At 46.1% G+C, this 12,579-nt stretch overlaps 1 protein-coding gene and 1 long non-coding RNA gene across 7 annotated transcripts in view; both read right to left on the bottom strand.

Moving 5' to 3' along the window:
- OGFRL1 (opioid growth factor receptor like 1) overlaps positions 1-12,579 on the bottom strand; it is a 91,018-nt gene that overhangs the window by 7,492 nt on the left and 70,947 nt on the right. For 2 of the 5 annotated variants that reach the window (XR_003926865.2, XM_030038646.2), the window contains exons 1-6: positions 7,599-8,076; positions 5,583-5,668; positions 4,952-5,033; positions 1,732-1,810; positions 1,573-1,639; positions 1,285-1,430 (exon numbers count right to left, since the gene is read on the bottom strand). Coding sequence is in view for 4 of the 5 variants with exons in the window: in XM_030038646.2 (XP_029894506.1) it covers positions 1,285-1,430; positions 1,573-1,639; positions 1,732-1,810; positions 4,952-5,033; positions 5,583-5,668; positions 7,599-7,896 (758 nt within the window). In the remaining variant the exon portion in view is untranslated. Of the gene's footprint in view, positions 1-1,284; positions 1,431-1,572; positions 1,640-1,731; positions 1,811-4,951; positions 5,034-5,582; positions 5,670-7,598; positions 8,078-12,579 lie in introns of those variants that run through there. The other 3 variants (XM_030038661.2, XM_030038672.1, XM_030038683.2) reach the window with 3 other exon arrangements.
- The window catches only part of LOC115351676, a 54,820-nt gene continuing 52,376 nt past the window's right edge, over positions 10,136-12,579 (bottom strand). For both annotated transcript variants that reach the window (XR_003926866.2, XR_005934023.1), the window contains one exon: positions 10,136-12,305. This is a non-coding gene — a long non-coding RNA (uncharacterized LOC115351676). The remainder of the gene's footprint in view (positions 12,306-12,579) is intronic.

Here is a 12,579-nt window from a genome sequence, read left to right as displayed (position 1 = left end):
TCCCTTCTGCTGTATGTATTCTTTCTGAGGAGAAAAGCCAGTCACTTCATAAAATACGGGTTTTGTAGTGTATTGCAGCAATACAGCTACAGAACAGGATCCATTGCACTTCAGTTATTTAAAAGCTGGGTCTCCAGTCTAGACTAGCTACCTGCACTTCTGATACAGTCAGTGCTGGGAGAAAAACAGGCATCTCTGGAGAGCAAGTCCCACTGCCGTAAGAAGCGTCTAAGATAAATGGAACGAACTATGTTCTGGAAGTGTTTATGAAGAGCTCTTTCTCTCATAAGGTACACCTAAGTAAACAGTAAAACTTAAATGCCTAAATTTTAGATGGCTAAAATTAGGTAAAACCAGTCCCAATTCCTGACTTAAAACTGTGTAGCTACTCACTGGTGTGAATATAGCAATTACAGTGTAAAAATGTGCAGTGTGTCACACCTGGGCTTCCTGAAACCCTGTTTTATCTGTGGCCTGAGTCTGAGCCCACATCCCTATTGGCTCATAAAATATTTAAGTAAAATTAATAACAAATTATTCCCATTATTCACTCAGAATTACCCATCAGCAATTCTACCTACAAGCTTTCATTTGGGTGGGGAAAACAAAATACTGCAAGAAAACAATCTTCAGCTCTAAGGTCAGATGTATTAGGAAAGTGACCACAAGATTTGAAAAGAGATTTTGATACAATTAATCCACATGGGACAAAATTCAGTGCAAACTTATGCTCCACACAACGCCAATGAAAAGCGACAGATGTGATTTGCCAAAATTTGGGCTCAAGTTTGACTTAATGCGTGATTAACCTCTCCAGTTAAGCACTGCAATTAAAAATTATTAAATACATAATATTTCTTGTTTTGAGGAGGGAGGGAAATCTTGTTATTTAGCTTCCATACAGGTGTGGAGAATTTGACTTTTCTCAAAACGTGAATACAAAGGTAAACCACGCATCCTTTCCAACTGAGAAGCAGCACTTCAGGATCAGGTGAAAACGCGTTCAGTAGCATGAGTAATTTGGAACTGTGATCTTCAGCACCATCTGAAGTTGTATTTTCAGGGAATTCAATGATGTCAGTTAGACTGGTAATGGGTGAGAAGCACAATCAAAAAAAGGGGAACGAGGAACATACACATGCAGACACAAGCCAGGCATCGGCTATTCCTTTTTCTCTTTTCCCTGGCAATCTTTGGAAAATATATCATCCCTTTCTCTAGAAGACAAAAGGCTAAAGAGATTCTATGGCAATTCTAGAGAGTGGAGTGCATGTCATTACTTACTCATTCAAATGGTGAAATCTTTCTTGCCAGTTAGCAGCTCGTGCTACGTTTCCAGTTTTATCAATTAGTTTTATTCCAAAAAACTCCAACATCATTTTGTAAGCCAAAAGGAATCTTCTAATTGCTTCTTTTGTTTTCTTGAATTCCTAATAAACAAAGAATACATCCAAAATTCTAAGTGGCACTAAAGCGAGTACTTCTGCATTGTGTAAAACAACTCTACAGAACAAAAAGCAGTTATGTATCAAAATTAATGTGATGGTTTGTATTGAGCTCGATTTGTATTACCTCAATTTCATATGTAGTTAATTCTTTAGCATAGAAGTTCAGACCTTGTTCCCTCAGTGGGAAAAGCCTGTTAAAAGAAAAAGCACATTATGGCTCACAGTATATGAACACTTAATCAAATTAATGCTTTGAAACAGAAATATGTAGTAAGTGACCGACCACTGTATGTAAGTGTGGTTATGTTCCAGTTTTTCATAGTCTCCTTTCCATTTATTTAGGACTTCTTCAATATAAACCCCTGCATAAAAATAATTTGAAAACTATTAGGTAGCCATCAAAAACAGCATTCAGCTACATAAAGTACATGCCATGTTAACATAATGATAGAACACATACTTTAATTGTTTTTCACATACTATGTGAAATAAGGTCTATTACAGCCATAAATAAATTCATTTTAATTTAAAATTAATATAGTTACTAAAACTTAATTAAAAATAAGAGATGTATCAAATTTCAATATAAATAAAACCAACTGACTTATAGTGAGTTACTTAGCAGCAGAGGGTATGTGACAATAGCCTCTGTAAAGTATACTTCCCCGAAAGTTCTCATGTCCTAGATCCCTTTATCACACTGACTGGTAATTAACAAAGCACTTACATACAATATTGCATTGTGAATCACCTGTCATTGCTTTAACATGACAAAACTCCACATATCTCTCTCTCTATCTCAACTGAGTAGAACAAAGCCTCAACTCTAAGAAATCTCCTATTCCAGGAATCTCACCAGCTGCAAACAACATTACGATTAGGAAATCTTTCTCAGCTGGCTGTGGCCAAGAGTCTTGCTACCATTGCTATGAGTTTGACCTTGGGTTCTCAGGTCATGCTCAACAAATGAGAATTTCAGCTTTTAGTGGTCTCAAAACAGTTGTGGAGTTCAGTCTGTTCCTCTTGGAAAGGCATAGTGATAGAAAAAGGGGGCAAAGTACATGCAAAAGGAAATTAATCATTCTTCGCACTGAGACCGTGTTCATGAAATTCAGTCACGGGCCAGGGCACTTTTCCAGGCACTGCACAAATACACAAAGTACATAAAAGGATGTTCCTTATTCCAAAACCTGTACAGTCTCTTTCCATGAATGAATGGTCAGCATTAGCCTGTTTCTACTCTGAAACCAACAACAGTTTTATCACTGCAGCATGCCCTCTCTCAAAGTCAAATAGTACAGGAGTGGCCTAAAGAGCCCAAGTACCACGCAGATAGTCCCCTATTATACATTTGAGATCTCTCTCTCTCTCCCCCGCCCCATGAAAATTTCCACTTGGGTCTCAGTGACAGAGGAACTCGTATGGTACTTTTCTTCAAGAAATGCAGAAAGCCGCCAGTCAAAGGGGCTGCTAAGAACATCGGGTTTCCAGTGGAGGCAAGGCTGGAAAAGGACCTTGGCAAGAGGACCTCCCACTGTATCCAGCCTACATTTCAAGTAGCAGAAAACTTGCTGCTCAATTCCAGGGCGGAGAGACAGACAGGCCAGCTCTGAGTCAGAACCACAAGCTAAATCTGTAGGTCATGGAATTAAACTTCAGATCTAGTACTGCACTAGAAATGTCTTTTTTTAATAACATTCCCCAGTAGTTCAGTCCCTAACATGGTAGCTTAGTCTCCTTCCGAACACACTCACAGAGCCACAGACTTAGGTCAAGGTGGTGGCTACTCTTTCCCATTCTCAATAAAACGTGCACAGCCAGAGTTCACAGCCATCGACACTTCAGCCTCCATGACCTATGAGCTACCTTTGACACTACCTACTGTGGTTTTCTCCTAAAATATTCAGAGAACTTTTATTCTTTACAGATTTTAGGTGACCATCTCTTCTCGTGGCTAATCCTCTTGAATTTCTCCTTCATTTTGCACTTCAAAGGATTCCACCCCGCCCCAACCTCTTCTGGCTTTCAGTTTCAGGTTCACGTGGTCCTCAGGTTCACACGGACCGCAGTGGCCTTCTCTTTCTTTCTGTATCTGTTCCCTGCGTAGTGTCCCCTGAATTTGCTACCTCTGTACTGGTAATTCACAGGTCTAACTCTTCTTCCCGTCAAGCTAAAAACACAGCATCTGCCTGCGGGTATCTAGATAAAGCTCAAGATGATGAAAACAAAGGTCTTACCTTCCTTTCACATAACCTGACTTGTTTTCTCACTTGCTGAGGATATTATCACTATCTTGCCTATGAACAGCTCTCATCTTCAACTTTCCTATATGTACATCTTTACATCCTTCTGTATAACATTCCTGCCCATCCAGCTTCCTATCAGACCTTTGACATTCTGCACCTCAACATCCCTTTTCCTGACCTTGAAATCCTCTTGTCATGCTTACATCTACCCTGAATGCTGCTGGTATGATCATGTTTCTAGACAGCCGCTTTTTTATACTGCCTCTTTTTTTTGCTTTGCATTCTTCCATTGTGAAGCCCTTTTCTGTAACTTTAAACAAAAAACTATACGCCTTCACTTCCAAAGCCTTTTGTGACCTGTCCCTTCCTACCGTATCAGAACCTATTTGTTGCTATGACACTGATCCTGCCTCCGACAGGATCCTGCCTCAATGGCAGCCTCGACATCTCACTTCTGTACTCAGATGTGCACTTCAGTATTTCCTCCCAAGCTGCTCTCATGCCGAGAGGATCTTTCTACAAACACCTTCAAAGTAACCTCCTCCTCATTCTTTTAAAACTCTCAAAAGCTTATTTTCGGCCTGCAATTTTTTTTTTTTTGCCAATGGCTAAGCTCTTTTGTGCCAAGACTCCTGTCTGTCATTCTAACCAAGAGTGTTTTATTGCCTCCTTCTGCTTCCCCATCTGTCTGCTACCCTCTTGTCTCTCATACTTTGACTACAAACTCTCTAGAGCAGGGTTTGTCATCTTTCAGCTAGTCCTGTGCTTGTGCAGAACCCTGCGTATGAGGTTCCTGCTCCACTACCAAAACCACTAGGGACTTTGAGAAATAATTTTATTATTGTTGTTATAATAATCTCACATAAGGTAGTTACATTCTTTTTCAACACCCTGATCCGTGCCACTCCTATTCAAGCAGCAAGAGTTTGTGCAGCACAGTGGAACAACTTTACCTTTGTTTAATAAAAGGTAACGCCACTACTGTAAAATAGTGGTACAAACAATGCCCTGTACTATGTCATGCTGAAAATGCATAAGAAAAGCACCACCTCCCTAGAGCGAAAGTTAACTCTGGTTTAAGCGTAACCTGCTCCCGTGTTATCAACATGCTACTCCAAGACGGGAGGTTCAAGTGGTACAATATATAACTATACACCTTTAATTTGTCAGCACGGCAATTATCACTAGAGTTTCACTTTGTTACTATTATTAGTGAGCATTCTTTTGTTATCACTATTATTGCCACAGATTACTCACCATCAGGTTTAAAAGGGATTTTATTTTTGTAAAAGCGGAGATTGCACAAGTCATTTTGATATCGAAGATCTTTAAAGTTCTGCTAAAAGAAAGGAAATAGGACATTATCAGCCTACAAAAACCTATCAAGAGTATCCAGAAAGTGATATTGTGCTCTTTGAATAATTTGAGGACAAAAAACATTTCAGAGTTTTAGGAAACACAGAGTTTCACTCATGCACTTAAAGACTCAGTTTAAGGATTTGCAAGTTCCTTCTGGCTGGTACCTTCTCCTACCAAGGCAGAGGTTAGAGCAGCAAGCATAGCAGCACCTTGACTTCAGTCTCAAGGAACTTGAGAGACAAATAATAAGAAGTCCAAACTCTATAATTTACCCTCTTCGATGGTCAAGGCACAAGCCTATTTCTGGGCTCCTACCACTGTTCCCAGGCTGACACATGCACGAACACCTGGGACGAAAAGACGTTGCGCTAGTTTCACTCCTCTCCTCCTGGCATACATTGGGCCTCTGCATCAGCTTTTTGATTCTCATTTCTCATATTTATTAGGCACCACAAAGGTTTAGGAATGTTTGGGTTGTGTGCTGTCTTCTACTAAAAATGCAATTTTAAACCATAGAATATTCTCTTACTGGATACTGGTGTCGGTACTTGTATAAATCTCTTGCTGCGTAGAAGCTTCTCTTTGGCTTGGCTGTCAGCTCAGTTCCATCACCACCCTGAAACAGTCAGAAAGTAGGTAGTAACCATATACAAACACACTAAATAGCGACTTTCTGTAATATTAAAATAATTATTTTTCATGATGGATTTCAGCAATGTAAACAAACACAAGAGCGCGCATTTGCCTACTGTTTGGTCAAACACTGCAAATCTCCTTGCTGAACACTTAACACCACACACTTTAAACCTAAATTAAAAAATAAAATAAAATACAAAAGCAAGACTATTAAATGTCCTTCCAACGAGATGGAATTTCATTTAAATCAACAGGTTGATTGTCATTTCCAAATGCAAGACTTCAAAGTAACCTAGCAAGTGCTGGCACGAGATAAGTAGCTGAACACGAAAATGCAGAGACACTACTCATTTTGAACAGGAAAACATACTATTTGCAAAGACTATTTGTCATGTGTACATTGACTTAATTGCTATCGTTGCATCATGTAGAAGAAAATGAATAGTCATGGACAAGCCAAATTGCAGTTCTAACACCTTCTTGAACGATTTTCTATTATTTGTTTCTCAGAACTTAAATTTAAAGCCCAGTAAGAAGAACAACCAAACCCCAAAGCAAAAAACCTGCTTAGAGAAAATACATATGTAGGAGAACTTGTACTGGCCCCCCGCTGTTCGGAAGCTGTGACCCGAAACAACCAGAGCCCATCAAGGTCAATGGAAATAATCCCACTGACTTCAGAGAACACTTGAAAAAGCTGCACGCATTGAAGAAAAACAGAAAATGAAGCCTTAGTGTACAGAGACTTCACCTTGCTACCAACAACTTTATTTTCTTTGTAATTGCTTTAAAACCATACTGCAGCAGAGGGTTTTGTATTCTTCGGTCTCGTAAAATAAGTCTCTGCACTAAAACTAAAGGCCAAATGGGGGGGGGGGGCGGAATTCGTTCTGTTCCTTGCAATACACACGTAATAGGTTAAAGTCAAGCCTAAAAAGGGAAGTTCCCTGTGACTGCACTGGACGTTTGCCTTTATTATTGCTCATCCCGATACTTATCGGTAGCACGTTAATGACCAGCGAGCATCTGTTTTCATTCTTCCTTTTGCAAGACCAGCTTCGACCTACGGGCAAAACAGGCTGGCTTGAGCAAGTGACGCCCCTCGATGCTCTGTTATCGGGCATCAGTATCACCATCTATCAAGCAGAAAAGGGAAAAACGCTTACGCTTATTTAATTTTGCACGGTTTCTGAACCAAATACAACCATAATACATCTAACGGGCTAAAAAACTACATCTAACAGGTCCACCCTGCGTTCAGTTCCAACTCCAATAAAACTAGGGGCAAAGCAGCCCTTAATTTCCTTAGGGTCGCCAGGTTCAAGGGCTCCTAAAAGACAGAAACTTGCTCCGAAAATTCCTCACCTCGGACCCACCAACCCGCCGCCACGTACGCTCCGATATTCAGCTTTTTGACCCGTTCAATTAAGAGGCCGAGCTCAAGACTACCTTGAACGTAAAGCAGAACCTTCCCTAGAAGCAGCGGCAGCGGGACCGACAACGACCTCAAGGCCTCGTTTTTCTCCCAAGAGCCGGTTACCGTAACGATGGGGGCGGCGGGGGGGGGGGGGAGAAAAACCGGGCTCGCTTCCACCTCGGGCGCGGAGCCGGTTCCCTCAGAAGCCGCTCCGGGCGGCGGCAGGGTCCCCGCGCCGCCCCGCCTCAGCCGCCGCCCGGGCCCGGCTGCCGGCCCCGGCCCTCGAGTGCCGCAGAGCGGGGAGGGCGGGAGGGGAAGCGGGGCTGCCCCGGCCCGGGGGCTCGGCCCGCCCGGGGCCCGCCCGCCCTCTCTCTCGCCCGGGGCGCATCGGGCCTCGCGCTCCTCCCGTCCCTTCCCTCCCCTCCTCCGCTTCCCCGCCCCGCTCCCTCCCCTCCTTTCCCCCCCCCCCCCCCCCTCTCCTCCCTCCTGTACCCTGCTCGGGGCTGGCGGCGTCCGCCTCTGCCCGCTCCCCTTCCTCCGGCGGCGGCGGCGAGGGGGGCGGCGGGGGCTCCTGGGGCCGGCGGTCCGCGGCGGGCAGCTCGGCCGGTTCTTCTTCCCCGCCTCCCGCGGCGGTGCACACCCCCTCCTCCTCCTCCTGCTGCTGCCGCCGCGCCGGCGGTTCCCCGGCGGGCTCCGCCGCCTCGGGCTCCGAGTCGGTGTCCCAGGTGGAGTCGCAGTCCTCCACCGTGGTGGGCTCCTTGAAGCTGACCCCGCTCAGGAGGCTGCCCATCGGGCAGGGCAGGGCCGGGCCCGCCGCGCCGCGCCGCGCCGCCCGGAGGCCGCGGAGGCCGAGGGGCTGGGAGCGGCCGCGGGCTGCCTACGGCTGCGGCATGGCGGGGCGGGGCGGCGGCCGGGGCTGCTCCCCCGGCCCACGGACAGGCGCGGGGCGGAGCTGGAGGCTCCGGGATTTCCACGGGAGACACGCACGCACGCCCGCCCGCCCGCTTCCCCCGCCCGCTCCGCTGGTAGCGGCACGGCCGCGGGGGAACGGGCGTGCCGCGGGGAGATGGCGGACATCTCCGCTCCGAGGGGGGGGGTTCTCCTCTTGGAGGAGAGCCCCGTGTCCCCTAAAGGGTTACGGGGAAAGCCATAAAAAGGGGGGGAAAAAAGCCCTAAAAGGGGGGGGAAAAAGCCCTAAAGGGGGGGGGAAAGCCCTAAAAGGGTGGGAAAAAGCTCTAAAAGGGGGGGGGGGGAAAGCCCTACGAGGGGGGGGGAAGCCCTAAAAGGGTGGGAAAAAGCCCTAAAAGGGGGGGAAGCCCTAAAAGGGGGGGGGGAGCCCTAAAAGGGGGGGAAAAAAGCCCTACAAGGGGGGGGAAGCCCTAAAAGGGGGAGAAAAAAAGCCCTAAAAGGGGGGGGGGAAGCCCTAAAAGGGGGGGGAAAGCCCTAAAAGGGTGGGAAAAAGCTCTAAAAGGGGGGGGAAGCTCTAAAAGAGGGGGGAAGCCCTAAAAGGGGGGGAAAAGGCCCTAAAAGGGGGGAAAAGCCCTAAAAGGGGGGGAAAAAAGCCCTAAAAGGGGGGGGGGGAAGCCCTAAAGGGTCACGGTGCGGATGTCACTCGTGAAGAGTGGGGACTGCCCCAGAGCAGCGTGAAGGAGATGCTTGTTCGGTGACCGAAGCAGGCGCGTTCCCGGCCGTGGGCAAGCACGGGTTGTCCGCTAGACGTGGGAAGGGTTGCGGCGAGGTGGGCCTCGGGGAATATACAGGTGCCAGAGGAGACGGGAGGGGAGGGGGGAATAGGGTGGTAACCAGACGGTTTCAGCTCTTCCTAAAACCCTGGAGAGTTTGGGGATAAATCCGACGTGACATTCAAGGACGGATTTGGCAGGGGCAGCGGCAGGGTATTTTGTATTTGGCTAGAGCAGGCCTTTTGGACAGAAACACTGCCTGGAGCGAAGACCTGATGAGCTGAAGGCTTAGCACGTTGTTCCAGTGGCTGCTCTCGCCCTCGTGATTAAAAACGTGTTCCTCATTTCTAACCAGAGTTGTCAGGCTTCAGTTCACACTCATGGGTTTCTGCCTTTTTTCCCCAAAGCCAGTTCTGTGGTGTCTGGTATAGTGACTGCTCCTAAAGATAGGCACTATCATCATCAAGTCATCTCAGTCCTCTTCTCAGTAAACCAAACAAGTCGAGTCTCTTCAGCCTCTCGCCGTAAATTACCTTCCCCGTTCCCTCACACGTTTTTGTGCCTTTTTTTTCTGCTGCTGCTGCTTCAATGTTCTAGAGTCCTCTTCAAGCGTAGGTACCAACACTTTACCTGGATGACAGGATCATCAGCGTAGAGGTGATATCATCTGTATATATGCTTGTTTCCCAGTCCACTCCCTACAAACCGAAAGATGATTGTAACTCAGGTTGCCACAGCATCACGTTTAGATGCATTGGTATCGCTCCCACGCATGACCCTCCTTCAGGTTCATTTGAAGTGTGCGAGCTGCACGCACCGGCACCAAGGACCAAGGGAAGTTACCGGGAATACCCTGGCTGTCGGGCCTTGTTTCAGGCCCAAATTTGTAACTCTATCAGCAGTTAGATCTCACCTGGGTGCAGCCACAGCCGCGCGGCTGAGCTACGAGCCTGTCCTACGGCTCGGTCTGCCCCAGGTGCCCATGCCTCTGCGTCCCCCCACCATCACCTGCCTTGGCCAAGACACTTCTCCTCCTCCTCTGCTCTTCATGGAGATCGGTGAAGCTCGTTCAGCCTTTCCAACACCCTTTAGTCACCATCTTGCCAGCCGCTGCCCTACTCAGGACCCAGCTACTCCCACTCAGTCCAAGATCAAACCTGGCGGTGCCAGCCAAGACCCCCACCCCAACATTCAGCCCAACACCCCCCGCCTCTATTTTAGCCCCAGTACTGGAGCGGGGGTCCCCGTTCCACAATAACGGTTGGGACAACAGGATGATCATACACAAATTGGTCAATCTTGCCCACCCTTCCAGCGTTGGAAATGGTCATTTACCTTACCGAACGATTTAAGAAATGGGACATTTATTTACCAGTCTTTACCCTGACATTTCTTCCCAGCTTATGAAAAATCAAAGCTTTAGAAACTGCAGTGCAAAAGGTTGCATCTGAGTCTTCATTTTAATAGCCATCAATGGACCTGTTCCTATACCATTTACATACACTTTTGACCTCTGATACATAGTGAAACAACGTTACATAGTTTAAATACATGTTCTCTAGTGTATCTTTTAGAATACAAAATATTATAATTTTGTTTGATGCTGGTTAGTTGTTTTTAGTTCTTTTTTAATGAGCAACAGAGTATGATTGTTCCCTATTTGCCTCCATGCTATTCACAGTTTTATAGACCTCTGTCACTTCAATACCTATTGTTTTTCTTCCAAGAGGCAAGGGCCTATCCTATTCAGCCTTACCTAGCCTGAAAGCCATTGCGTTCTTCTCATCATCCTTGTGACCTTTTCCTGTAGGTATTTGAGCTCTACTGGAACTTTTTTGAAATGTGATATCTAGGAATGCACGTCGTATACAGGAGGGTTCAGCCTCATTCTTGCTAGTGGACAGTGTTTTAATATGGAATAAAAAATCCCCATCAAGAAGGCACAAGAAAGGTTGTAAGAGGGCAAGCAGTAAGGCCGGATGCTAGAGCTGCAGCTGGGGGAACACAGTCCTTGATAAAACTCATGTCTCACATTTTTGGAGAGTTCCTTCTTTTTTGGCCTTATCTGGACAAAAAGCAGATTTGTTTCCTGCTTCCACAATACCTCCTCCCATGCTGTTGGCACAGATTGAAGGAACTGACTTAAGAAATTCTGATGTCTGGAACCCATTTGACTTGACTGCCTGCTGACTACCTACTTCCATTGACCAACATCACCTGGTCCCAGTATAGACCAGCCCTGCTTCCCCTTCCCTGCTACAGCTTTTGTCAATACTCCTTCACATCGACTGCGTTTATACTAGAGACAGCAGAGCCTCAAAAGCATGCCTTGTGCATGCATCAAAAATCGGGTGAAGATTCTGATGTTATTTAGTTTGCATGGCAATTAATCCCACAAACTAAAGATCTTCCTGCAAGAAATCTCTGTCTCTTGTGCAAATAACTGCACCTTATTATAGAAAGCTCAGCTCTACCTGAAGGGCAAAGCTGTCAGCCAAATGTCATCACAGAGCTTTAGGAGGATTTTTAAAGGATCTGGATCTCAGACCACTGACAAGAACTGGGAGTCAAATTAATTGACTTGGTATTGCTGTGGGAAGCCAGTGCCAAGAGCAGAAGTCTGCTTTGACTGACTTACAGCAGTCCCTGCTGCTGAGGTGATGTGATGGAGTTCCCTGAAGTACTGGGTTGTATTTTTGGACTAGGTATAGCACAACGCTCGCACAAAGTGACAGAAATGAGGCTGGCGGGAGCCTAATTCACTGGTGGTGGATTGCCAGGGTGGTGCAGGTTTTCCTAGCCAGCCAGAACCGTTGTAAGGTGTTATTCACTGCTATAAAGGAGTTTATTACCAGCAGGTAGGCTAGAAGAACTCTCAGATTAGAAACTAAATTGACTGATTGTTGGTCCGGCAGTTTAAAAAAGGGCAGTGGCACCAACGATGCAAGCCTTCAGAATGTTTCAAGTACCCAGACAAATAATACCAGTTTTAGCTGGAGTCAGCTCTCATGCAATTGGTTTTCATCCTTTAACTTGCCATTGGGCAGTGGCTAGTTTCTAAGTGAGTTTGCTCAGGAAAGGAAGATTAAACAGCTCTTGCGTAGATCAACATCCAGCAAGAACCGCTAGTTAGACAGCGATGGGGCATCCACTTCGTGCCCACTGAGAACTGGCTGCACTGTTGTGCAGCTGAACAAGGAGCAGAGTTCCTCCCCTGAAGGAGTCAGCTGCTATTTTTGTCATCAGTTACTCGCAACCGTCTCTTAGCTGCCCAGAAGGACACGGGTTGGACCTTTTGAGATCAGAATACTCTAAGCTTTGGATGTGGTGGGGCAGATCTGCACTTTGCCAGGTGTGTGGATTTTTCCTGTGAACAATGTCTTCTTTCAGCGTTGCAGCGTATTGCTGGTTCTGGTTGTGAACTGGAGGCAGTCAGGATTCATGAAGAGGCTCTAGCACCTTACATAGCTTCTTAGGGTGGTATTTGAGAGCTTGAACAGATCCCCACAAGACACACCTTAATGAAAAAAATTAAAGAATTAATTTCAGTTATCTCACAGTCGTAACTGGTAGTCATTTTTGAGAAGGTGGTAAATTTTTGGCACTGGAGTTCACCAAAGTATTCCAGTACAACAGAAGATGACTAAGTGCTAAAACCAGCAGGACCTGTTTCTATGAAATAGTCTGACTTATCCATAACACAGGCAAGAGGCGTTCTTCCCTACCCATTTTTGAAGAACAATAGAAGACGTAGGGAACTGCAAACCTCCATACATCAAACACAGACTTTC

The sequence above is a fragment of the Aquila chrysaetos genome, chromosome 2 (genome assembly GCF_900496995.4).
Source record: "Aquila chrysaetos chrysaetos chromosome 2, bAquChr1.4, whole genome shotgun sequence".
Lineage (NCBI taxonomy): Eukaryota > Metazoa > Chordata > Aves > Accipitriformes > Accipitridae > Aquila > Aquila chrysaetos.
Note: the sequence above shows the minus strand (reverse complement) of the source record. Positions and strands in the feature narration are given on the sequence as shown.